The 25,226-nt window shown below is 38.7% G+C and overlaps 1 protein-coding gene across 3 annotated transcripts; it reads right to left on the bottom strand.

Moving 5' to 3' along the window:
- On the bottom strand, window positions 1–25,190 carry TFB2M (transcription factor B2, mitochondrial). 3 transcript variants are annotated; one of them, XM_023588681.3, is made up of 8 exons: window positions 24,771–25,190; window positions 23,952–24,040; window positions 18,978–19,131; window positions 18,493–18,641; window positions 16,918–17,007; window positions 14,875–14,937; window positions 12,587–12,744; window positions 1–904 (listed from the first exon to the last, which is right to left on the bottom strand). In XM_023588681.3, coding segments are annotated over exons 1-8 (1,017 nt in total). In that variant the 5' UTR covers window positions 25,084–25,190; the 3' UTR covers window positions 1–903. The 3 variants fall into 3 exon arrangements, with proteins under 3 accessions (XP_023444449.1, XP_004458257.1, XP_012380463.1); XM_004458200.5 differs by lacking the exon at window positions 1–904 and adding an exon at window positions 10,141–11,268; XM_012525009.4 differs by lacking the exons at window positions 1–904; window positions 16,918–17,007 and adding an exon at window positions 10,141–11,268.
- Window positions 25,191–25,226: the final 36 nt, after the last annotated feature.

Below are 25,226 nucleotides of genomic sequence, written 5' to 3'. Positions count from 1 at the left end.
TTTTTTTTTTTTTTAAGACATATTTATTTATTTATTTCTCTCCCTTCCCCCTGCTGTCTGCTCTCCGTGTCCATTTGCTGCATGTTCCTCTGTGTCCACTCACATTCTTGTCAGCAGCACCGGGAATCTGCGTCTCTCTTGGCCGCGCCATCTTGCTACATCAGCTCTCCTTGTGTGCGTCACCACTCCTAGGCAGCCTGTGCTTTCCTCACATGGAACGGCTCTCCTTGCGGGGTGCACTCCTTGCACATGGGGCTCCCCCATAGGGGATGCATGGCACAGCAGTCCCTGTGCACAGCAGCACTGCACGCAGACCAGCTCACCACACGGGTCAGGAGGCCCTGGGTTTGAACCCTGGACCTCCCACGTGGTAGGCAGACGCTCTGTCCATTGAGTCAAGTCCTCTTCCCCTACCCTCTTACTGGTTTTCATCTGGTCATTAAAAGCAAGAATGTGAAAGCTGAGGGAAAACTAGGGTGAAAAAGCCTTGATTTTCATATCTATTTAAAATTCAATTTAGATTCCTGGTAAAAGCTAATTGTAAAGAAAATGAGTAAGGATTTTTCACTAGACACTTCAAATTTTCTCTGAGACTTGTAAAAAGATAGTTTCAGGATCCTAACAGGGATTTCCTTATTTATGGTACAAAGACCCCTGCTCCATAAACACTGACCCTTTTTTATCATTTTGTAGTTCTCTTTAAAGTAAGTTTCTTCTTTTATTGTTTTCATACAAGAAAAATCAGTCCACGAGTATTCACTGCAGACAAGGCAGGTCTGAGAACTTAGGGACTCTGGGCGTCTTCCCCGTGATACATCCAAACCGTAGCAGAGTCCCAAGCACTCTGCACAAGTGGTAACATCCACCTTGACAGTTTCACAGTGGTCTTTACCACTCAGGAAATCTGGAAAGCAAGCATGTGCACTTTATAATAGTTAAATAAATCCCTCCTCCTTTGTTAAGAAATAAAACTAAATAATACTTCTGTTACTGAATATGTGTGATTCTCATTGTAGGATGTTAGGAAAATTATATTATTAAGGAATTATTTTTTCATCGGGCAAATCCAGGTTTTCTAGGCCTAAGGCTTAGCTTATACAATTTGGGGAGTCCTTTCTAAGAAGAATACAAAACTATGAATATAAAATTAAGTACAAAAGTGAATATTTATGATGAGAAAAGAAATCACAGCAAATTACAAGTTTTAAGGAGCTGATAAATACCATAAGCATCACAAAATCCAGAAAATAGCTTTATTGTTATTATTAACTATTTAGACCTCTGTGATACTTTTTTCCTATATCTTTTCAGTTGCATTCTCTTTGATCACTTCCTCATAAGAAAACAATTGTATAATATCAGTTTCTACACAGCAAATGAAAACATAATTCAGTCTTTCCTCTAGCCTCGTTGATTGAAATTTGTTTTTTATTATTGATAGTTTAGAAAAGTTTCCTTCAGTTCTCAGCTAATGATTGGTAATTCTATGTCTCTAACTTCCTCTGCAGGTGTCTTGCTGGGCTGGTGCCTCTGGCCTCAGGGTCAGCCCCCACATAACCCCAGCCTTTTGATCTCCCTCCACACTGTCACATGTCCAGCTGTTGAAACTACCATCTACCACCAGGTTTTGAAGATGTTTCCGTACATTTCCTTCCAGGAGCTTTATGGTTCTAGCTTTTATATTTAGGTCTTTGATCCATTTTGAATTAGTTTGTGTATATGATGTGAGATAGGGGTCCTGTTTTTTCTTTTGAATATGGATATCCCAGCACCATTTGTTGAATAGACTGTCCTGTCTCAGCTGGGTAGGCTTGACAAACTTGTCAAAAACCACTTGACCTGACCATATGGCAGATTGTTAAACCTTACACTGAAAGTATGAGCAACAAAGAAAAGATGGATAAATGGGACCTCCTCAAACTTAAATACTTGCAATTCAAAGGATTTTATCAAGAAGGTGAAAAGGCAGCCCATCAAATGGGAGAAAATATTTGGAAACCACATAGCTGACAAGGGTTTGACTTCCATGCTAAATAAAGAGATTATACAACTCAAAAATAAAAGAGCAAGCAATCCAATTAAAAATTGGGCAAAAGGGAGCAGAGGTGGCTCAAGCCATTAGACACTTCCCTCCCACATGGGAGGTCCTGAGTTCCCAGTGCCTCCTAAAAAAAGAAAAAGAAGATGAGCATACAACTAACAGACATAGAGAACAGATAGCAAGTGCAAACTGGGGGGGTGGGAATAAATAAAAATAATTTTTTTTAAAAAAATTGAGCAAAAGACTTAAACAGACATTTCTCCAAAGAGGAAATACAAATGGTGAAAAAGCACATGAAAAAAGAATGTTCAATAGCACTAGCTATTAGGGAAATGCAAATAAAAACTACAAGATGTCATCTCACACTTTCTAGAATGGCCATTATCTTTAAAAAACAGAAAACAACAAGTGCTGGGGAGGATGTGGAGAAATTGCTAAATTTCTTCACTGTTGGTAGGAATGTAGAAGGGTGCAGCCTCTGTGCAAAACAGTTTGGCAGCTCCTCAGGAAGCTAAATACAGAACCGCCGTATGATCCGGCAATATATCCAGAACTGAAAACAGTGAAGCAAACAGACACTTGCACAGCGATGTTCATAGCAACATTATTCAAAATTGCCAAAAGATGGAAACAACCCAAGAGTCTATGAACCAATGAATGGATAAACAAAATGTGATATGTACATACGATGGAATACTATGGTGCTGTAAGAAGAAATTAAATTGGGACTTGTGTGAGGACATTATGCTGAGTGAAATAAGCCAGACACAAAAGGACAAATATTGTATGATCTCACTAACATGAACTAAATATGAAGAATAAACACATAGAGTTAAAACCTAGAGTATAGGTTACTAGGATATAGTATCAGGGCTGAGATGGGGTACTGATGCTTAATGTATGTAGAATTTTTAATTAGCTTAACCATAAAAGTGTGTAAATTAAGTTGGTGGTAATACAGTGAGTAGAACTAACACAACTGGTTTATAAAGGGGATTGTGACTGAAAAGGGTGTAAATGTCAAGTGAAAGAAAGCTAGAGAATAATCTAGGGACTGAAAAACACAGTGAGCCTGGAGGTGGAAGAGTATTGTGTTTAATAGCACAGATACAATGATGTTCTTCTATGAACCAGAACAAATGCACTCCACTGTTACAAAGTGGTAAGAATATGGAGATGCATGGGAAAAACACAATTAATATAACAGATAGACTAGTTAACAGCACTACTGTAATAGTCTTGCATCAAGGTAAAAAAAAGTACAGTATTAATAAAAGGGGGGTAAAAAATAAATACCAAATGTCACTATAGGCCACAGTTAGTCATAATAGTTCAATGATATTCTTTCATAACATTCTGTAACAAATGTTCCACAACAACACAATAATGTATTATTGGAGGGGGATTGTATGGGAATTCCACACATCGTGCATGATTGTTTTGTAAGTTCACAACCTTTCTAAAATATATATAGAGAGATAATAATAAAAAATGGGGAAAAAATCAATACTTAAAAAAAGTGAATTAGGATATATATAAAATGCCTACATAAATATCAGTGATTAAAAAAATATATGTATATAATCACTTGACCATAGATGTGAGGGTCTGTTTCTGAACCATCAAGTCAGTTCCATTGGTTTATGTCTTTTTTTTTTAAAGACTTATTTTTCATTTATTTCTCTCCCCTCCCTCGTCCCCTTCCCAGTTGTCTGCTCTCTGTGTCCATTCACTGTGTGTTCTTCTGTGTCCGCTTGTATTCTTGTCAGTGGCACCCGGAATCTGTGTCTCGTTTTGTTGTGTCATCTTGTTGTATCAGCTTTCCGTGTGTGCGGCACCATTCTTGGGCAGGCTGCATTTCCTTTCGTGCTGGGCAGCTCTCTTTATGGGGTGCACTCCTTGTGCATGGGGCTCCCCTACACAGGGGATACCCCTGCATGGCATGGCACTCCTTGCGCGCATCAGTGCTGCACATGGACCAGCTCATCACACGGGTCAGGAGGTCCTAGGTTTGAACCTTGGATCTCCCATGTGGTACGCAGACGCCCTATCCGTTGGGCCAAATCCACTTCCCTATATGTCTAGCTTTATGACAGTACCATGCTGTTTCTACCACTGTAGCTAGGTAATACCATTTAAAGTCTGGAAGTAAGTGTCCTCCAACTTCATTCTTCCTTTTTAAGATGTTTCTGGCTATTTTGGGCCCCTTACTCTTCCACATAAATTTGATAATTGTGTTTTCCATTTCTTTACAAAAGACTTGGAATTTTTATCAGATTGCATTGAATCTGTATATCAGTTTGGTTAGAATTAACATCTTAACGATATTTAGTCTTCCAATCCATTAATACAGAATGCTCTTCCATTTATTTGTCTTCTTTGATTTCTTTTAGCAATGCATTGTAGTTTTCTGAATACAAGTACTTTATATCCTTGGTTAAGTTCATGCCTAAACATTTGATTCTTTTAGGTGCTACTATAAATGAAATTTTTTTCCTGACTTCCTCCTCAGATTGCTCATTGCTAGTTGTTAGCCAAAGGGGTGCTGATGCAAAGTACCAGAAATCTGTTGACTTTTATAAAGGGTATTTATTTGGGGTAAAAATGTAGTTACAAGGCCCTTGAGAGTCCAGCTCAAGGTTGATTTCTCACCAAAGTCAGTTTCCACATGTTGAAGCAAGATGGTCACTGATCTCTGTGAGGGTTCAGCCTTCCCTTCAGGGCTTCAGCTGTCTCAGCTCCAGGCTGGCATGAGGCTTGTCTCTCAGGGGCTCTTTTCTATCCTGGCTTAGGGCTTGTTTCTTTCTGGGCAAAGTTCTCTTCTCTGGCATGTCTTCTTGATGAGTGTCCATTTATATTGGCCCACAAAGGGAACAGGGACTCAACCTGAGTTATGCCTTACTAGCGTAGTACAATCAGAAGTGCTAAATTATTTTATTAAGTAAACTTAATCAGAAGCCCTTCACTGAATTTAATACAATCAAAAGGGTATCACGGGCCGTGGAGGTGGCTCAAGTGATTTGGTGCCCCCCTCCCATGTGGGAGGTCCTGGGATCAGTTCCCAGTGCCTCCTAAAAAAAAAAAAAAGATGAGCATACAATGAACAGACACAGAGAGCAGAGGAGAGGGGAAGAAATAAACAAATAAAGCAAATCTTTGAGGGAAAAAAAGGGGTATCACACCCAGAGGAATAGATTAGTTTACAATCTTTCCCTTTTTGGGATTCATAAATAATCTCAAACTGCCACACTAGTGTATAGAAACACTAATGCTTTTTGCATATTAAATTTGTATCTTGCCACTCTGAACTCTTTCGTTAGTTCTAGTAGCTTTGGTTTAGATTTTTAAGGACTCTCTAGGTATAGGACCATGTCATCTGTGAATAGCCTAAACTTTATTTCTTCCTTTCCAATCTGGATGCCTTTTAATTCTTTTTCTTGCCTGATTGCTCTAGCTAGAACCTCTAGCACTATACAGAACAACAGTGGTGACAGTGGGCAAGGGGTTAGTAATAGTGAGGTGGCATATAGGAACTATGTGCTTTCTGCACAATTTTTCTGTAAACCTACAACTTTCCTAATTAAAAAAGGGAATACAAGCAACAAAATCCAGAATATGAGAAATTAGGATGCTTGACTTGGTTTCTTCATTAAATAAATTGAATGTAAAAAAATGGGGGTGGGGTGGGGTAGGAAGAATCAATGGATTATATAAAAGATTGAAGAAATATATTAACCAAATGCCATGTGTGAACTTTATTTGGAATCTGAATCAAACAAACTCTAAAAGCAACAAATTACCATACCAAAAACAAAGACAAAAAAACACAAACTTTTAGACTAGTAGAGGAATTTTTTTAGGTGAAATGATAGTATTTCCCCCCTCCCAACATTTCATTATGAAAATTTTAAAAAATATAGCAAAATCGAAAGAACTGCGAACAAACACTGTATACCATCACCTACACTATAACTTTAACATTTTAAAGTATTTTTTATCTTTAACATTTTACTATATGTACTAGCTTTATTATATACCTGTCCATTTATCCATCTCCTTATCTACCATTAATTGACCTTATATTTGGTGCATGTCAAAATAGATGGCAGATGTGAGTTCCTGTCCCCTAAATTCGGGAGGCATACTAGTTTTTTTAAAGATTAATTTTATTTATTTCCCCCTTACCCCCATTGCTTGGGCTTGCTATCTGTTCTCTGTGTCCATTTGCTGTGTGCTTTCTGTGTCTGTTCATCTTCTCTATAGGAGGCACTGGGAACCAAATCCCGGACCTCCCATATTGGAGGGAGGCACCCAATTGCTTAAGCCACCTCAGCTCCCTGCTTTGCTGTGCCTCTCATTGTCTTTCCTGTCTCCTAGTTGCGTAATCTTTTTGCATCAGCTTGCTGTGCCTCCCCATCGCACCAGCTCACTGTCTTGCTCATCCTCTCCAGGAGGCACCAGGAGGCTCCCATGTGGTAGGCCAGAGCTCAGGTGCTTGAGGCACATCCGCTTCCTAGCAGACATATTATTAACTAGAGTTCTACAGCGTTTACAATTTTTGGTTTCATAGAGCAAAGTTTACATTGAATTCAATGCATGTTTTATGTGTACATTCACTTAGTTTTAATAATTGCATACATTCAAGTAACCTATCTGTGTACCACAATCAAGATAAGGAATATTTTGATCATCCCAGATAGTTCCCTCATGCCACTTTCCAGGCAATCCCTCTCCCCACACAGTTCCAAGTAAATGTGGTTTAAAATACCCTATCTTTTAAAGATGAGCACTTAAGTATTTACAGACATAATGATACCATGTCTGGGATTTGCTTCAAAATAATTACACAATGATATACCACTTCACATCCACTTGGATAGTTATTATTTAAAACAAAAACAAGTGTTGTTTTGGATGTGGAGAAATTCAAATCCTTGTGCACTGCTGGTGGGAGTGTAAATGGTAGTCTGGCAATTCCTCAAGAAGTTAAACACAGAATTACCATATGACCCAGCAATTTCACTCCTAGGTATATACCCCAAAGAATTGAAAGCAAGGACTCAAATGGATATTCATACACCATGCACTGTTCATAGCAGCACTCTTCACAATAGCCAAAAAGTGGAAACAACCCAAGTGCCCATCAACAGATGAGTGGACGAACAAAGTATGGTGTAGATATACAATGGAATTATCCAGCCTTAAAAAGGAATAAAGCTCTGACACATGCTATGACATAGATGAACGTTTGAAAACTTTGTGCTAAGTGAAATAAGTCAGGTACAAAAGGACAAATATTGTATGGCCATAATTAAATGCAATACCTAGAATAAGCAAATTCATACAGACAAAGGTAGATTGGAGGTTACCAGGTATTGTGGGGAGGGAGCAATCGGGAGTTACTAGCTTTATGAGTAGAGTTTCTGTTTGAGGTGATGAAAAAATTTTGAAAAGTTACATGGTTGCACAACATTGTGAATGTAATTAATGTTACTGAATGGTACATTTAAAATGGCAAATGTTATATTACATGCTTTACCGCAATAAAATAAAATAAAAAACTCTGGGGTAGGGGAAGAAGTAGGCAGGGATACATGTAAAATAGATTGGCCGTGTATTGATAATTATTGAGGACAAGCGATGAGTACATGGGAGTTTACTAAGTCTTTCTTCTTTTATATATGTGAAATGTTTATAATTAAATATTTTTTAATGAATGGGTAAACCCAATAGAAAAATGGGCACTTTACAAAAGAGAATATCCAAATGGCCAATAAACTAAGAAAAGATGCTCAATCTCATTAGTCTTGAGCAAAATGCAAATTAAAACCACATTGAGATCCCATTAAACACCCATGAGATGGCTAAAATTGAAATGACTATCACAGAACCACAACAGGTCTCCCTTTTTACTCTACTAAGACTGTAGATTTGTGTAAGAATAAATTTTTGTTACGGAAAAAATCAATACCAAGTAGTGCTGAGGAGGTGGAGTAACTGACACTGCTAGTTGAGAGTGTAAACTCGTGCAAACCCGATGGGAAAACTTCTGACGTTATAGACTAAAGTCGAACATGCCTATCCCTTGACAAACTATTCCATTCCCAGGATTATATCTAATGGAAATACACAAAACTGACAGAGCACAAATTTTCATAATAGCCCTAAACTGGAAACAAACCAAATGATCACCAACAGTACCATGGACAAATGAATGGTGGTACATTTATAAAATGGAATATTCCTCATGAATAACTATGAATGAGCTACAGCTACACACAACAAACATAACGCTGAGTTAAAGAAGCCAGACACTAAAATGCGTACTACCTAACTCTATGACCATGAAGTTCAACAACAGGAAAGCGAGTGTAAGAGGCTTGGAATCCCGACGATGGCGGCTTTGAGAGGGTGGGAGCCACGACTCTCCCAGGAGGCAGCCCACTGCCCACGGGGTCACTGGGGGGTTTTCACTTTAGGATCACCCATTGAGTTGTACTCTTTTGAGTCCTCTTCTGTATGAATGAAGTACTTCAATAAAAATATATGCTGTGTCAATTCTATTTGTTCTGATATGCAAGATTCTCCAAAATATATTAAGTGAAAAAAAAAAAAGCTAAGTGAACTAAAACGGGGATAATAATCTGACATTTTCCTTAAAAAAATTAAATGATTACGTATACATACTCGCACACACATGAAACAATCTCTGAAAAAAGTAAACTTTTACTATATATACCTTGCTTTACCTTTGACATTTTGTTTCCTATACTTGCATTACTTAGGAATGCACCAAAATTCAGCTTTGGCCTCATTTTTTTGTCCATACCTACCCATTTAGCTTTGGTCTTGGTTTTAGAATGCCAGAACTTTATGTGCAATTGATAATTGTGTGAATTCATGGGTTATAATCGTACGTAAACAGAATAACTATGAATATGAACAAGGTTTTTCATGGATTAGTACCTGCAATTCAGTTTCCAGTATAAACATTCTAGAATTAACTTGGCATGAAAAGTATTTTTACATGCTTTATATGCTGAATTTCTCTCTGTTAATTTAAGTGTAAGTATATTATTTCAGTGGAAAACAGACTGAATTTTTAGTTAACTTTGCTGACTTCTCTTTAGGCATTGGACACTCAACTTCTCTGGGTTTTTTACTACATAACTAGAAAGCTTCCCTTAATTCCAAATTCTTGGGTAGCACCTTTGTAGCCATAAACCACCACCCACAAATGTTCAGCTTCATTAAATTACTTACATCTTTCTCTAAATGAGCAATTGTATATTTGCTTTCCTTTTTAAAAATTTTAGTTTGCTGTGTGAAGAATGAAGGGCGCAGAGGCTTCCTGCTAATAAATTACACCACTTATGTATAGCCACCGCTCTTGCACTTTCTCTTCTGTGCTTTTCTCTAGTAACTCATTTACTCCTTTGGACAGTGATCCTATGAGATACATGTTGATTACCTGTTTGAAAACCAAGGTCTAGAGGTCTCCTAAGCCATAGCATGGTTTTTTTAAAATCAAGAATTAAGAAATGGATGTTTTAGAGAGATAATGGGGTCATGAAATACAAGATGGACTGGAAGACAGAAGGGAGGTAAAGAAGCTTCAGGAGAAATCAAGGATACCGTGTAAAGAGCAGAACGAGGGTGGAAGCAGTGAGAAGGAAGGCAGAATAGCACGAAGATGAGCTAGATTTGGTAAGGACAGAGCAGGAATTACCAGAGAAAGAAGAGGATTCAGAGTTCCCAGCCAGACCGAATTGCAAACCAAAGACAAGAGCAGAGAAGTTGGGTAAAACTGGACTGGGTGCTACTTACTAAGAAGATGCCTTACAAAGAATTATCTACTAATATGCCTTATATATTTCAAAGTGATATAACAGCAAAGAAATCTAAATGCAGAGATTAGATATGTCTCAGCTAGACATTAGACTAGAATATTTAAGATGAACTTTACTAATGGAACAAAAATAAAGACACATTGAGTAATAGACTGAAATACTCACTGAAAATATACTGAATATGGCAAAGTAAGTTATGGTCAATTTAATGTTTCATTAAGTATTTAAAGACAAAAAACCATAACAAAATCTTATTAAAATATTTTAATTTCTACAAAAATTTAAATCATATTAAAATAAAAATAATTTCATTGTACAGTACTTGATAATACATCTCAACAAACTGAAAAGTAAAGCAAGCCACTTAAGTCAGTTTATTTTCTTTTCTTAAAAGATTTATTTATTTCTCTCCCCTCCCCCCTGCCCTGTCTGCTGTCTGGATCAATTCGCTGTGTGTTCTTCTGTGCCTACGTGAATTCTCACCAGGCGGCACTGGGGATGTGTCTCTCTTTGTTGCGTCATCTTGATGGGTCAGCTCTCCGTGTGGGTGGCACCTCCGCTTTCACAGGGGCCACTCCTTGCATGGGGGGCACCCTTACAGAGGGGCATTCCTGCACGGGCTGGTACTCCTTGCCCACAGCAACGTGCACGTGGGCCAGCTCACCACACGAGCCAGGAGGCCCTGGGTATGGAACCCTTGGACCTCCTATATGGTAGGCGGAGGCTCTATCTGTTGAGCTACATCCGCTTCCCTCAGTTTATTTTCTAAGCTTATTAATGTACACATTCTTTTGCCTCCCAGGAAGATACAAAAATCAGTAACAGTAAAAGTGCAATATTTAAATTAATATGATATAAGATGTTTGGGCCAAAAGGCTTTTTAAAGCTGAGTTAAATTTTACCTGGTAGTACCTTACAACTACCAATGTTTACAGTAGATAGGAATTTAAAACAAAACAAATTCAATCTGATCAAATCCACAATCAACTGAAATTTTCAGTTATAAAAATTACATAAAACAGCAGCCATTGTTTTATCCAATATACCAATGGTATCAGTTTCAGAAGAAATGATCTGCCTAGACAATGACTAGAAGAGTTACTTTCAGTGGAAAGGACATGAGCTTTTCAGGCTTCCCCCTTTTTGAGTCATAATTTCCAAATGAATTGCTCTAGCTCATGTGGTGGCATTGTTTTCCTACCATGAGTCTATTCTTCCATGTGGTCATTACACACCCATTTATAGGTATAATCTTTGGAACACTCTATAATTTCAAAAAGACGTTTAAAGTCCTTAGGGTACATATTGATTATTTTCACTGTGTCTTTTTTTCCTGCTTGCATCAATACATCCATTACATCAACCATACTCAAAGAACTGCAAAAGAAATACAAAGTAAACTTTATTAAGTCCTTTTCTTAACAACTCTCAGTTAGTATTGATAGAGATGGCTTTTAAGCCCAATTTAAAATGCTTGATTTATATTGAATTTATTCATTGTTAAAGCTACATATACGCAAGCTCTTAACTACTTTTTTCCTAAAGTTTTTCGTGGTTAATCTGTCATGAAAATGGCAGCTCTTGGTGTTAATATATTTTAATCAAAATTCTTTCACGAAACTCTAGTCTAAAACTGCCTGAAAAAATTCTTTTCTTTCATCTTTTCACTCTCTTTGCAAAAATATTCTTAACTCCATTTAGGTTCATATAAAACCTTAAGTTGAATATGCACAAATGGTAGAAACTGTTATTTGGCAATTTTCAAAAAGGGAATCTTTTTAAAACACTTTTATGTAGTAATCCCTGGTGAAAAACTGATAAAGCAGAAGCCTGCCTTATACAGATGCCTGGCAAGAAACCATCAATTATCCTGTGTCAATAAGTAAACTATGGTAATAAAAATATTTTGGTAAAACATACTTCCAAGACCTTTCAACTTCTAATGAAATCTTGGTGACAAGTGTAAACGTGCTGTGAATCCATCAACATCTCCACAGCACTCTGAACATTGTGACCAGAGTTCATCGTATTAACTCCTTTATTTCCTGTTTTCTGGATATTTTCATTCAAAATAGTCACCAGCACAAAGTGGCAAGACGAAAAATAGTAATTACTGTATTGGTCTATTGCTCCTTTTCACATTTATTTTTACATAAATACTGTCCAGTCAACAGCTCATTCAGAATTACACATCAAACGATGGGCGCTGTGAGGCGCAACCTGAAGAACTGCACACACCAGCCATAGGAACGCGAAGCGGGCGGTCCCGGCTCTAACGTTCAGAAGGCTTTCGTTAGAAGCATGCAGGCTGGTCCCACTGTGGCGTGGCGTCCACTGTGCACCCTGACTAAAAACGGAGCCACGCAGGACAAGAGACAGTGGCCACCAGCAGGGCTGACTTTCTCCACTCAGCCTTTAGCTTAATCGTGGGACTAGATCCTCTGACAGACAGAAACTTGTTGACACCCTGGTTGTTTATTCAAAGGAAGGAAAAAACTGAAGCTCAGTGGGAGATTATGTGGAAAATGCATTTTTCCCCTCAAATTGTACACAGGAAGAAGGAAGTATTTTGAAGATATGAGGGAAAATATGGTACATTACTCTGAATCAAGACATAAAAAACAGACCTGTAATATGAAAGAATAATTCTCCTGTTAAATCGTTAACTTTTATGCTTGATTTTGTTTTTACTTACCATAAATGGTCTTTTACCATGGCATTGCGCCTCACAAAACACTGCTTTAACATGCAAAAAAATGCATCAAAGTTAGCAGGTGTTAAGTTTTCTGTAAACAGGCTTTTACGAGGAGTCATTTGAAGAAAACTGAGGTTTTGCTGTATTTGTTCTGATTCCTGGAGAGAAGTAAAATAGTGTTAGTCACAAAATATTACCAGAGCAAGGCCTCATTCACTCCTTCACCCACTCATTTGATCCACACATTCAAGCTAACTGTGGGCAGAGCGGGTCGCAGCAGGCACTGAGGGCCCCGAGTTCTCGCTGGGGGTGTGAGTGCAGGCCCTGACTGCGCTTCACCTGCGCCGTTCCTGAGGGTTGTTTTCAGAGAGCAACCACGACGGATGCGGCACTGTCGGCCTCCGGGGCAAACAGCAGGCTTGCTTAATGCTTGCTAAGAAAGGTGGTCTTTTCCCGGCTGCACAGCAAACCACCAGTACATGGCACCACTGGCCATTCCACGGCACCCACAGGAGGCAAGGGCAACGGGACCGAGGCCTGTCTGCTGGGGCTCTCGTTGCGCAGTGTCGCGGGTAATCGAGTCTCATGCCTTAGGAGCATCAGGGAACAGTGACATGACAGCTTATCAGCTCTAGTAGGGAAAATCAAATCCCAAATCTGACACTAACAAATACCGAGTCCCTGCTACATTTGAGGCACACCACCAGATCCTAAGGATAAAAATATGTTGTTGACTCTAATTTTGAATTGGATGTTTTATAAACTCAGTAATCCTCTAGTACAGGGGTTGGCAAACTACTGTCCATTGCCAGTTTTTTATGGTCTATGAGCTAAGAACGTTTTGTTTGTTTTTTTTAGCAACCTCGTAATAATTTGTAACTCACCTAGAAATAATGTATCGCTAACCCCTATCCATTTTTTTAAAAAAATTAGAGTAGTTGTAGGTTTACATGCAGAAAGTACAGAGTTCTCATCTAACACCACCCCACCTCTAGTTTTCTTACTAGTAAAATTTTGCATTACTGTGGCACCTTTGTTACAACTGATGGAACAACATAATACTGCAAGAATTATATGTTATTGTTAACAAACCCTTTGAAGATGACTTTAAGAAGCAACAAGGTAAATAATTTTGGAGTCAAGGATATGGATTTAACTGATAAATGCAAACGAAAAACAACTTCCCTGATGTTATATGAATGATCATGTGTAGCTTGGGATAAAATTTCCAGTAATAACATACAAACACAGCCTCAAGAATGTGAGAAATGTCTAACAACGTAGAGGGCAATAAATGATGTGTTCTAAATGCCTCCAAGTGCGTCCACAGGGACTATGAACACACTGGTGTCAGAGATACATGTGAAACGAATGACCTGAATTCTCACGAAACATGACATTTTGTTATTTCATCTTCATCCCTAAAAATTTCTATATTTAGGTTAGCCAAAAATACTTTTATTTGGCTTTTAATCTTTTCATTGAGAAAATATCAGAGTTCTTCATTTGGGGGACATTTGGACAAATCCTTAGTGGTATCAAAGCCAAATCTATTATTTGTATTCTATTTTGTGAGACTACATAAGTTATCTGATGAATAGTGAAATATAACTAAAATCACAATGATGACTGATCACTCTAAAATTAGACCATCTTCAAATTGATAATTTTAAGTAGGCAAATGGAATCTTTGGAGTGAGCTGGTAGGTTGGGATTATGCCTCATTAGCATTTAATCATTAAATGGAATTTCTTAATTTAATTCAAAAAATTTTTTTTTGAAATTTTAGCTACTTTATTAGGATTTCTCCACAACTAGTACTGAGATAAACTTAATGAAGGATCACTCTATAATGCCATCATTTTGGCTCTTTAGAAACTAAAAACAAAAATAAGAGCCCCACCCCCTGGGCAAGAACCAAGATGCAACTATTGATGAATTCACCCATATAATAAGTAGTAGTATTACAAATTTATGATTTATTAATAAGGTGCATATTTTACTTTTAGTTTATCAGATAAGCTGAATATTAAGATAACTGTGTTTTCCAAATTTGACATGTATTTTCATTTCAAAAGAGTTCCAAGAGAAGTCAAAAGCCTCTTTCTGTTCTAGCGCCCACTGTATAAGAGCTGAAAAATACTACTTTCCTCCAAAATAATTTAAAGGCCATTTCCTGTTACTCTAAAAGTGAAAACTCAAATGAATACAGAATACCAGATACTTCCTAAAAATAAAAAAGGACATTTTATTTAGAGGAAAAAGGGGAAGGTACTCCTTCCCTTTACCTTGTGCTTTGGCTTTCTCAGCTGCCCGTTCTGGGTGTAAACATCAAATGACGACCAAGGCTCCTGCAGACGGGAAAACAAAAGTGTCCCAAATTAAAAACGCTTTACCTAAACAGACACAACGAATTAAATCGGGCACTCAATACCATGGTGGCTGAATAATACCCACCTCTCTTCTTGTATGTTTTGCATGATGAAAAGAAGGCTCTATCCTGATTTTAGTAATCCTCTCACACAGATTTTTAATTATGCAAATGAAAACCTCCTTCGTACATACTCTTGTCTACTGAAACGGATTGAAAAATAAGGGAATGGGGGAAGTGGCTCAATCAGATGAGTCCTGTCTTCCCTATGGGAGGCCCTGGGTTCACATCTCAGGGCTGCCTTGTGAAGGCAGGCTCGCCCGCACACTGCGGAGAGCCGCCCGCCCGCAGACGCCAGGGAGCACCAACTCAACAAGGTGACGCACCAAAAAAAAAGGGAGACAAGCGAGAACACAGAAAAACCTGCAGCGAATGGATACAGAGTGCAGACAGCAAGCAAGCTGCAAGGGGGAGGGGAAATAAATAAATACAGACACAGAAGAACGCACGGCAAATGGACACAGAGAGGAGACAGCACACAAAAAGCCACAAGGGGGGGATTAAAAAAAAAAAAGGAAGAGACAAGTGATGGTATAAAAGAAATAGCAGTTATCTTACAAACGAGCCTGTGCTCTCTAATATGGCAGTCGCTATCCACATGGGGCTTTCTGAGTACTGGAAATGTGTCTAAGTAAGTGTAAATTACACGTGCTTTCAAAGTCTTAGCATGAGAAAATGGAATGTAACCCATGTAATTACCAAATTTTTAATATTGATTTCACATTGAAGTGACAATGTTTTGGATTGACTGGGTTAAATACAATACAGCATTGAAACTAATTTCACTTTTTAAAAAAGCTTGCTCGAGGAGCTCAGACTAAAACCAGAACGAGGCCAATATTTATTCAAAGATGTTCACAGAAGTATTCTATATAAAAGTACTAAAAAGGGGGGAATGTTGTATAAGGACAATGGAAGAAAGCTTACAATTTACTATTAGATGGGGGAAAAAACAAACCACAAGATATGAAATACAATGAGCAGGAGCGGAGGTGGCTCGAGCCATTGGGTGCCTGCCTCCCACACGGGAGGTACCGAGTTTGGTTCCCAGTGCCTCCAAAAAGAAGACAAGCAGACAACGAACAGACACAGCGCAGACAGCGAGCGCAAAACAACGAGAGTGGGGGGAGAGATAAAATAAGGCTTAAAAAAAAAAGGAAAATACATAAAATGCCCACTACATAAAGGAAAAGAAAAGGAAAAGAAAAGCAAAGGGGAAAAAAAGAGACTGTGCTACAAATGTCAATAGCGAGTGCTGGATGGTAGAAGTGTAGTGGTGATATTTTCCCTTTTACATCAACTTTATTGACATAAAAGTCATATACAATAAAATAAGTCTGTTTTAAGAGTGCACTTTAATGCATTTTGACAAATGTATATCCCCCTGCAATATCACCGCGTCAAGGTGTAGAATATTTCCACCTTCCCCTAAGTTCCCTTGAGCCCTTTATTAAAACTATAGTAGCAAATACATATCATAAAATTTGCCAGTATAAACATTAAGTGTGCATTTCAGTGGTGTTAATACAATGTTGTGCTGTCACCACCTTCCATTACTAAAATTTTTTCATCACCCCAAAGAGAAACTCTTTACCCATTAAACAATAACTCCCCATTCCCTGTAGTAGTGATTTTTTAAAAATTCTTTCTTCTTTTTTTTAAAAATACGTTTCATATTTCTTACAAGGAACATATAGTATTTTTATAATCAGAAAAGTTTTTTTGTGACAAAAAAACCTTAGTGCAATGTCACCTTGCTCTATTACATAAAAGTTATTGTTCAACAATTGGGAACATGATAAAATTAATCTTTAGTCTTTTTCTATTTACTGGTCACAGAAATGTGGCCTATTTGAAAAACAATGAGGCTCTCTGTTGAAATCTGAAGGATTTTACTCACCATGTGCAGAAGCTTAATGTGACAGGCTACTTGCCAGAGCACACTTAGTGCTTGATAGGACTTTGGATTTCTGGGATTTGCCATTAGTTTCTAAAATAGGAAATAAAAGTCCCATATTATATATAGCTATAACCAGTCAAAATCAAATATTGTATCTTGTTAGTAATATCGTAGTATCTAGAAATTTAAGTAAAGAAAATTAAAATTATAGGCTAATGTGTAACTTTTAACTGTTTCAAAGAAGATAAAGTCTTTTTAAACTTCTATGTTGAAAATATATCATCATGTACACTTAAAATCTAACCTATTTGAGATTGATTTCCTTTGATCCTATCATGTATGAAGGGGAAAAATCTCATTTAATTAAAGGTAATTTTATGGGAAGCAGATGTGGCTCAAGTGGTAGAGCATCCGCCTACCGTGTGGGAGGACCTGGGTTTGAGGACCTGGGTTTGATCCCCCGGGCCTCCTGGTGAAAAAGAAGAAGAGAACGCATTCCCATGTGGCAAGTCAGTGCCTGCGTGGTGAGCTAGTGCCTGCACGAGTGCCCACACGAGTGCCCGGTGGTGAGCCAGTGCCCACACACGTGAGTCACGCAGCAAGATGACAACGCATCAAAAGAGAGAGAAGGGGAGAGTCAAGGTGAAGCGCAGCAGAGACCAGCAACTGAGGTGGCACAGCTAACAGGAACCTCTCTCCCCACCAGAGGTCTCCAGGATAGAATCTTAGGAGAGAAAATGAGAAGACTACACAGACAGCAAAAACAGCAGGGTGGGAGGACGGGAAGGGGAGAAAATAAATAAATAAATCTTAAAAAAAAAAAGGGAAACAAACATGTATAATAACTAACATTTAGTTATAAAAATGAACAAAATAGACACAATTCATGCCCTTATGGATCTACAACATCTGAGTAGAAAAACATTAACTACTCATTAACCAACTTGTGGTACACACTGTGGCAAAGGACAGGAATGTTAGAAACATGTAACAGGTGCACGGCTAAAGTTTGCGTTCAGACATGTTGAGGCTGACACCTGAAGGATGAGCGGTTCCCTTCGTGAATGAGAGGACCAGGAGGAAACCACATGGAAAGGTCCACAGTAAAAGAAGAGGACCAGCAGGAGAGGTTCCTACAAGCAAGATGAAACCCAGCGAGCCGTCCCCTCTTTTCTTGCTTTCGTTCTTTCATTCACATCCTGCGTGAGGGTGCTGCTCCCTTCCAGGAATGGGCACTACTTATTCACCATCTGAATGCTCCTCCATGCCTGTCCTGAGCTCTCTTATGTCCAAACAAGGGCAAGCACTTCCTGGTGTACTGGATGAACAGTGTAATAACATGAAGCATCTGCGCAGAGCAAACATCCCTCATGAGGCAGTACCAAGGACTTTAGGGGGTCCTTGGGCTTACAGAGAATAAAAAGCAGGGTCCTAAAGAGTGTACTTAAAGACATTTAAAACAATCCTAGCCCTCTCAAAGTCAAGAGCTCACAATTAAAATTACACAGATTAAGTCGACTCAGAGAAAAATTACAGAATGTTTGAAAACAAAAAACTTACTTGTTCAGAACCTACCTGGCAGTGTTTTTCACTAATAAACATATTTAGTTCTATTCGCCCATATCCATATATAGAAGTACAAGAATATAGGTCATATAAAAGTTTCCAAAGTGCCTTCCTTTCACTTTTACTTGGGAAGATTCCAACTACTTTTAAAGGGACACCTGTTAAGAAAACAAGCAAAAATATTGAATGAATATTTATAAATTAATATTTTATATAAAGTTAATATTAGTTAACATTATCATTTTTCTATGAACATATTTTATTGAGTCTAAATTAAGTTAGCAAGCTATATTACTGCTAGTTTATTTCAGTTAAGACCAAACGTCAGCATCTTCCCTTGATATGGAACTTGACCTAATGTCATATTCACCTTAAAAACATCTGCTTGTAAGTTATACAACATATTGTACACAAATCTCTCCAACACACCAAATTACTGACAAGGAGCGATGGTAAATTATAAGGCATTTGCTTTAGTGAGTGACAAAAATTACCTGCTGACCAAGGATGTGCTTTTATTCCCAAATTTTGAAAAAGCATCTGTGAAGCCATAACGGGTGGTCTTACTGGTTGACAGACATTAAGGTCCAACTTAAAGAAATCACAGTGGACCACTTGTAGCTGTCCACTGAAATGTTTTCCCAGGGACTAAAGGAAGACAGAGATAAAATGTTCACAAGTTTCAGCATTGTACAGACTTAGTAACAGTTCAAAGCTCTACTTCAAAAATAAATTCTTAGAAATATTACTAACAGGTCCCAAACTTTAACAGAGAAAATACAAATCAACAACTGAGACGTGATTAAAGTGCAATATTATCAGGAAAATCCCCCAAGGGCAAACAACCTTCAACAAATTTTACTTATCCTTTTACTTTCTTTATCTTAATGGCTTCAGCTGTTGAAAACGTTTCTTCACACTGATCATTAAGTGCTTGCCTGGCATGATGGGCAAAGCTGAGGTCACAACTGGGCTCAGACACAGCTGTGATCCATCTGCTCTGTTCACAAGAGGAAATGAAGATGTTTCACGGTAGAGAAAAACAATGATGATATTAAAGAGAAAGGCAGTTGGGTTTAAGAGATTGTAGTTTCTTTCTAGGGGTGGTTAGTCATCTACCAAATGAAGTCAGCATTCTGTAGGTCGCTCTCCAGTTTTCCCGAACCTTCTCAAAGAACAGAAACAGGACAGCGCTGTCTGCTGGAGGAGGCTGGCTAGACCTGTCTACAGTTGAAGTAGCGCTAGAGAAGCTTCTAAGTGAGAGTATCTGCTCCAGACTCCTAACTTAACTTGATGCAACACAAAATCAATTAGAATGGGACGATCTGTTTTTGACGTGTATATGGAGACTCTGACACACAGAACATTGTATGGGTATTTATTAGGGTTTCTAACGAATCTGTGACCCTTTCCTGGATTGAGATGCTCCAGGTCTCCAACCCCCTCAGAAACTTTGAGCAACCAGCAAGACCTGCCAGAAACACCTTTCTCAAAGCTCCAAGAAAGAGTCAAAGAACTGCAGTACAGAGCAAGGGCTGAGTAGGGAAAGAGGCCACTTGGAAGTAGAAGGATCTGGTGGCGCCCCACGGGTCCTTCCCAGCCCCTCTGGCGGGGTGGGGTGGGGTCCCTGAGAGCTGGCCTGTGCTCCCAGGGCGGATCCCCGGGCCGGTCCCCGAGGGAGCAGGGAAACTCCCATGCACATCCTGGGAGCACAGTGTCGGGCCAGCCTGTCTGGAGGTGGCCTGAGGGACTCGTCCCAGAACTTGTCCTGCGTGTGGAAAGCAGCACACAGAGTTTTCCAGCAGAGAGGAGGGACTGCTGGGCCGTAGGGCATGAGGGGCGCCCCGCACTGTTAAGACTGCTTCCCAGGGAAGAGGGGCGCTTGTCTCCACGTAAAGGGTGGAGGCCCTAGGGTCTTACGCACATGCAGAAACCACCAGGGTGGTCCTACATATTGGCCTTGGACTAGTCTCTAAATTCACTGGATAGCTAAACTCTGAAGGAAAGCATTCCCTCAGGTCAAACAGCAAAGACGGAGATAGGAGCTTTCTTTTCTCTTCTTTTTTCTTTTTTTGTTGGCTCTTAGCATTCAAAGAAAGCTGTGTCCTAACACTAGCTGGATACAAGCTTAAGAAACAGACATCTCAGAATTGAAATTCCAACAATAACATTAAAATTTCAAAATGTACAAGTATAAACAAAAGATTACAAAACATACAAAGAAAAGGAAGCAATGACCTAGGCAAAGAAAATTAAAGTATAAGAAACCATCAATGAGGTATCAGTCCTGGACACATTAGACAAACACACTAAAAAAAATGGACCTAAATATGCTCAAAAAGTTAAAGGACAACGTGGACAAAGAATCTGGAACAACAGATGGACACAAAGAAAATATCAAAAGAGAGATGGAAATTATGAAAAGGAACCAAAAAGCTGAAGACCCCAGTAACAGAAATTAAAAATTCCCTTAGAGGGGTTCAACAGCAGAACGGAGCTTGCAGAACAATCAGGGAACTTGGCAAGAGACAAATGAAATCATTCCATGTGAGGAGCAGAAAGAAAAGAATGAAGAAAAGTGAACAGCGCCTGAGGAACCTGTGGGGCACCATCACTGTGGGACTCCCAGGGGAAAAGGGAGGGAAAGGGCCTGAGAAAATATTTTTTAAAAGATGGCTGAAAACCTCCCAAATTTAATGAAAGACATGAATATACACAACCAAGATGTTCAACAAACTTCCAACAGGATAAGCCCACAAAGACCCACACCATGTTATAATCACACCATGTCATAATGAAAATGAATCCCAAAGATAAAGAGTGATGGCTAAAAGGTGCAAGAAAAGAGCAATGTGTCATTATACAGGACAGCCTCGATAAGATTAAGTGTCGATTTTCCTGGAAAACCACAGAGTCCAGAAGGCAGCAGGAGAACATATTTAGTGTTAACGTGATGAAAGTAAAAAATTGTCAACCATAATTCATATAGAGCAAAAGTCTTTCAAATATTCTCAGATAAACAAAAGCTTAAGGAGCTTGTCACCACCAGACCCGCCCTAGAAGAAATGCGATGGGGAGCCCTGCAGGCTGAAAGGAAAGGACTGTAGGCTACAGAATGAAGGCACATGGGGAAATAAAGATCTCCAGTAAAACTGAGAAGGGTAAATATTAATACCAGCACTATTGCATTTTTGGCTTGTTATGCCACTTTTTCTTCCTACAGGATCTAAGAGGCAAATACAATAAAACATAATGACACATCACTTGTTTTGGACTCATATAAATGTGCAATTGTAGTTTATGTATGCTATTGAATTTAAGATGGTATTAAAGCAAATGTGATCATTATATATCTAGGATGTGAAATATTAAGCCCCATGTGATCACAAGGAAAATACCAGGGAATATGCAATATTCAAGTGGTGTACAGGGGTAGAGGCAGGGGCAATGGAGAGCGAATGTAAAATGAGCACAGGGTTTCTGCTTTTGGTGAGGGGAAAATTGTAATAGATGATGGTGAGGATACTGGAACTCTGGGAAGGTGATTAAGCTCACTGAATGCGACGCTTGGGAGGGGCTGGGATGGGAAGATTCATGTTGTATATATGTTTCCACAATTAAAAAAAATAAACTAAGGAGATAAATGCAATATATGATACTAGATGGGATGGAAGAACGGAGAATAAAAGGCCCAAAAGGACATTATAGGAACATAAAGAATTGGAGCATAGAATGTAATCTTTATCTATCAATGTTAAATTTCTTGAACTTGATAACTGCACTTAAGGTGATTATATAAGTGACTATCCTTGTTCGTAGGAATGTACATGAAAGTTTTCTGTGTTCAAGGAGTACAATGTATGCAGCCTGCCCTCAAATGTTCAGAAAATAGATAGGTGACAGAGAGACTGAATGATATAGCAAAGGTGGCAAAATGTTAAAATTGGTGGATGTGGTTATCTGAGGGAGAGGTGGGATTATGTTGGAGTTCTCTGGATGGGGTTTGTATTATTATTGTAACTGTCCTGTAAGTTTGAAACTATTTCAAAATAAGTTTAAAAAGTTTGCAATTTAAAGTTACAAGTTAAAAAACCTAGTTTTTCTTTCTTTCTTTTTTTTTTTGGAATATTTAACCTAATAAAATTTATATAATGAAATGTGGTCTTTTTTTTTTTCTCCAAATTCTACTCAATTTACTCATTTTTAAAAAAATATTACATTCAAAAAATATGAGGTCCCCATTTACCCCCACCACCCCCACCCCACCACTCCCCCCACAGTAACACTCTCCCCCATCATCCCTAGTTTTTCTTAAGCTTCCAATTTCAGCCTAAAAATATTATTCTATTTCTAAATCTAGTAAATTTTAACAATCACGTTCAAAGGTACCCTTGATTAAGGCTTAATTAACTCAAGATGAGCATATTTTTAAAAAATCCCTTAAATAAGACAGCCCCTTCCTGTCTGGCTTGGCCATAGCTCTGATAATTATCAAAATAATATCCCATCATTCTGACAATGCTCTTGCATAGTTTATAACAAACGTTTTACAAGAATGCAAGGTGTTGGTGGAGTGGTATGATGTTATGCATATTTATTTTGTAAGTTCACAACTTTTACTATACATTTATTGTCTATGTATGTTCATGTATGAATGATAAATTTCAATAAAAAACATACTTTAAAAAATACCACTAGATTCTAGCTCTCCTTGGGTCTTTAATCATAGAACTACAGTTATGTTAATGATATGAAGGCAAAATAGCTGTATTTCAATGCTGAAATACATGAAAAATACTTGGATTGTCCTTGGAAGCTCATGTTTTTAATTTCACTTTAACATAATCCCTAACTTTCCTGCTCTTCAAATAACCCCTAAAACACTACTTCTGTAAAGCCTTTTATTAAGTTTCAACATACTCTGAATTAATAAGCTTTAATGTCTTTTTAAAATGAGTATGATTAAATTGTTCTCTTAAAAAATTAGAATCCTTTAGGGAACAAACTATGTGTGCATGTGTGCATACACACACCTATTTTTCAAATTCTGGTAAGTGGAAAATTAAAGAGAATTCTCCAGTACAAGTTAAACCATAATATCGGCTTTATTACAGTTTAGATTCTGAAAGCCAAAAATCAAAATTTTCAAACTTTATTATAGAATTATAGAAATGAATTAATTTCAATCAAAAGTGTTCAAAGAAACTGAAAAGACTTGATAGCAGCCCAGACACAAACAGGAATCATACACAGTCACTGGCTGGAGGCAAAGGACCTTGTTATGGACCCCTGCTCTGCCAAAATTATCCACAAGCTCTTAGACATGTCTCTAATCCTCCGCAAGTCTCAGTGTTCTCAGAGATTCTATAAAAACTACTGTTGCTTAATTCTATTTCCCGAAACCACTCAAAGGTAGTTGAACAACAAATTCTTCTTAGAAAACATTTATTTTCAGAAAATATAAATACCTCCAAATGTGGAATAAAAGTTCTGTCGCTTTCAAGTGCAACCACTCTGGCACCAGTTTCAAGTAATGCCTGAGTCAGGATTCCAGGACCTAGCGCATTAACAGAAGGAAATATTTACTTGCAAAAGAAACACAATCTCTTTCAAGCATAATAGTTACATCAAACTTTAATGGATGTTTTACATGTATCATCTCATTTTAATTTTTCAACATCGCCAAAATAGGTATTACTCTCCTTATTTGCATATAAGGAAACTAGAGATTAAAGAGGGTTACATTGCATCCAGCATCACAACTGGTAAATGGTGCATCATTGATTCGAATCCATTCTGTCAGTGACTTCAGAACCTGCACTCTTATTAACCATTGCTTCTCAGAAGAACAAACAAATAAAAACGGTTGTTTCTAGCCTACCACTTCCTTAAAGACTGTGCGGATGCTTTAGCCGTCAACGCTATCGTCAAACTTAAGCAGAATCGACTCCCAATTCATAGGAAATAATGTTTTAGTGAAATCATTATTCAAAAAGCCCGTATATCTTGTGTCTTCAGCACACTTCTACGGTCTATAGGAGATGTACAGAGAGGTAAGATAAATTTTGTTTCGGGCTTGCAACTCTTTTGGGAGAACGGTAAGATTTGAGAACATGCGCAAACTGCTACAGAAACATTTTGTAGTGTCACTATTAAAACAGACCATAAGCGTATGTTGTGGGTAATTTCTCCACGTAAGCTGCTTGAACGAAGGGCAGTGACTTGAACAGTGCTCCACGGGTGGTAGTGACGAACATCCGAGGACATGAAATTCACACCAGACTCACCTGGATTACACTCCAAGAAGAGCGGGAGAGATTTTTTCCGTTTCCTCTGAAGGAGCTGCACCAAGGTCTCGGCCAATCTCCGACTGGTTACGTAGCGCTTCTTTAAGAGGCTCTTTGTTTGAGGTTTGGGGTACGATTCCCCAAAATCGGGACTGGGCAACGGCTGTGGGAGGGAGTCAGACAAACCCCGGCGAGAGACCAACGGCAAGTCCTTCCGCGACGCCGTTCCAGACCCTAACGTGCAAAAGCGACCGGGGCCGGCTAAGGCTGAGCGCGTCAGGCGCGCAGGAAGCGCCGCCATCGGGCCCCACATCCCGGCGGCTCAACCCCGGCCGCCGCCTCCGCGAACCCCGCGCGGCTCGGCCCACGTGCGGTGTCTCCTCGCCGCCCGACAAACCAGGGCGGAAGTAAACACTACGACCTGCGCATGCCAGCGCCCGCCTTTCTCGCCTCTCT

Source organism: Dasypus novemcinctus, chromosome 13 (genome assembly GCF_030445035.2).
Source record: "Dasypus novemcinctus isolate mDasNov1 chromosome 13, mDasNov1.1.hap2, whole genome shotgun sequence".
In the NCBI taxonomy this organism is placed as follows: domain Eukaryota; kingdom Metazoa; phylum Chordata; class Mammalia; order Cingulata; family Dasypodidae; genus Dasypus; species Dasypus novemcinctus.
Note: the sequence above shows the minus strand (reverse complement) of the source record. Positions and strands in the feature narration are given on the sequence as shown.

What these genes read in the sequence shown, in the direction of transcription:
- TFB2M (XM_004458200.5), bottom strand. Translation starts at nt 25,083, where the DNA reads ATGTGGGGCCCGATGGCGGCGCTTCCTGCGCGCCTGACGCGCTCAGCC. An exon ending in CTTTTATTCCACATTTGGAG is followed by an intron (nt 19,132 to 23,951) that starts GTATTTATATTT and finishes GTCTTCCTTTAG; the next exon opens with TCCCTGGGAAAACATTTCAG. An exon ending in ATGGTAAAAGACCATTTATG is followed by an intron (nt 11,269 to 12,586) that starts GTAAGTAAAAAC and finishes TTTCTTTTGCAG; the next exon opens with TTCTTTGAGTATGGTTGATG.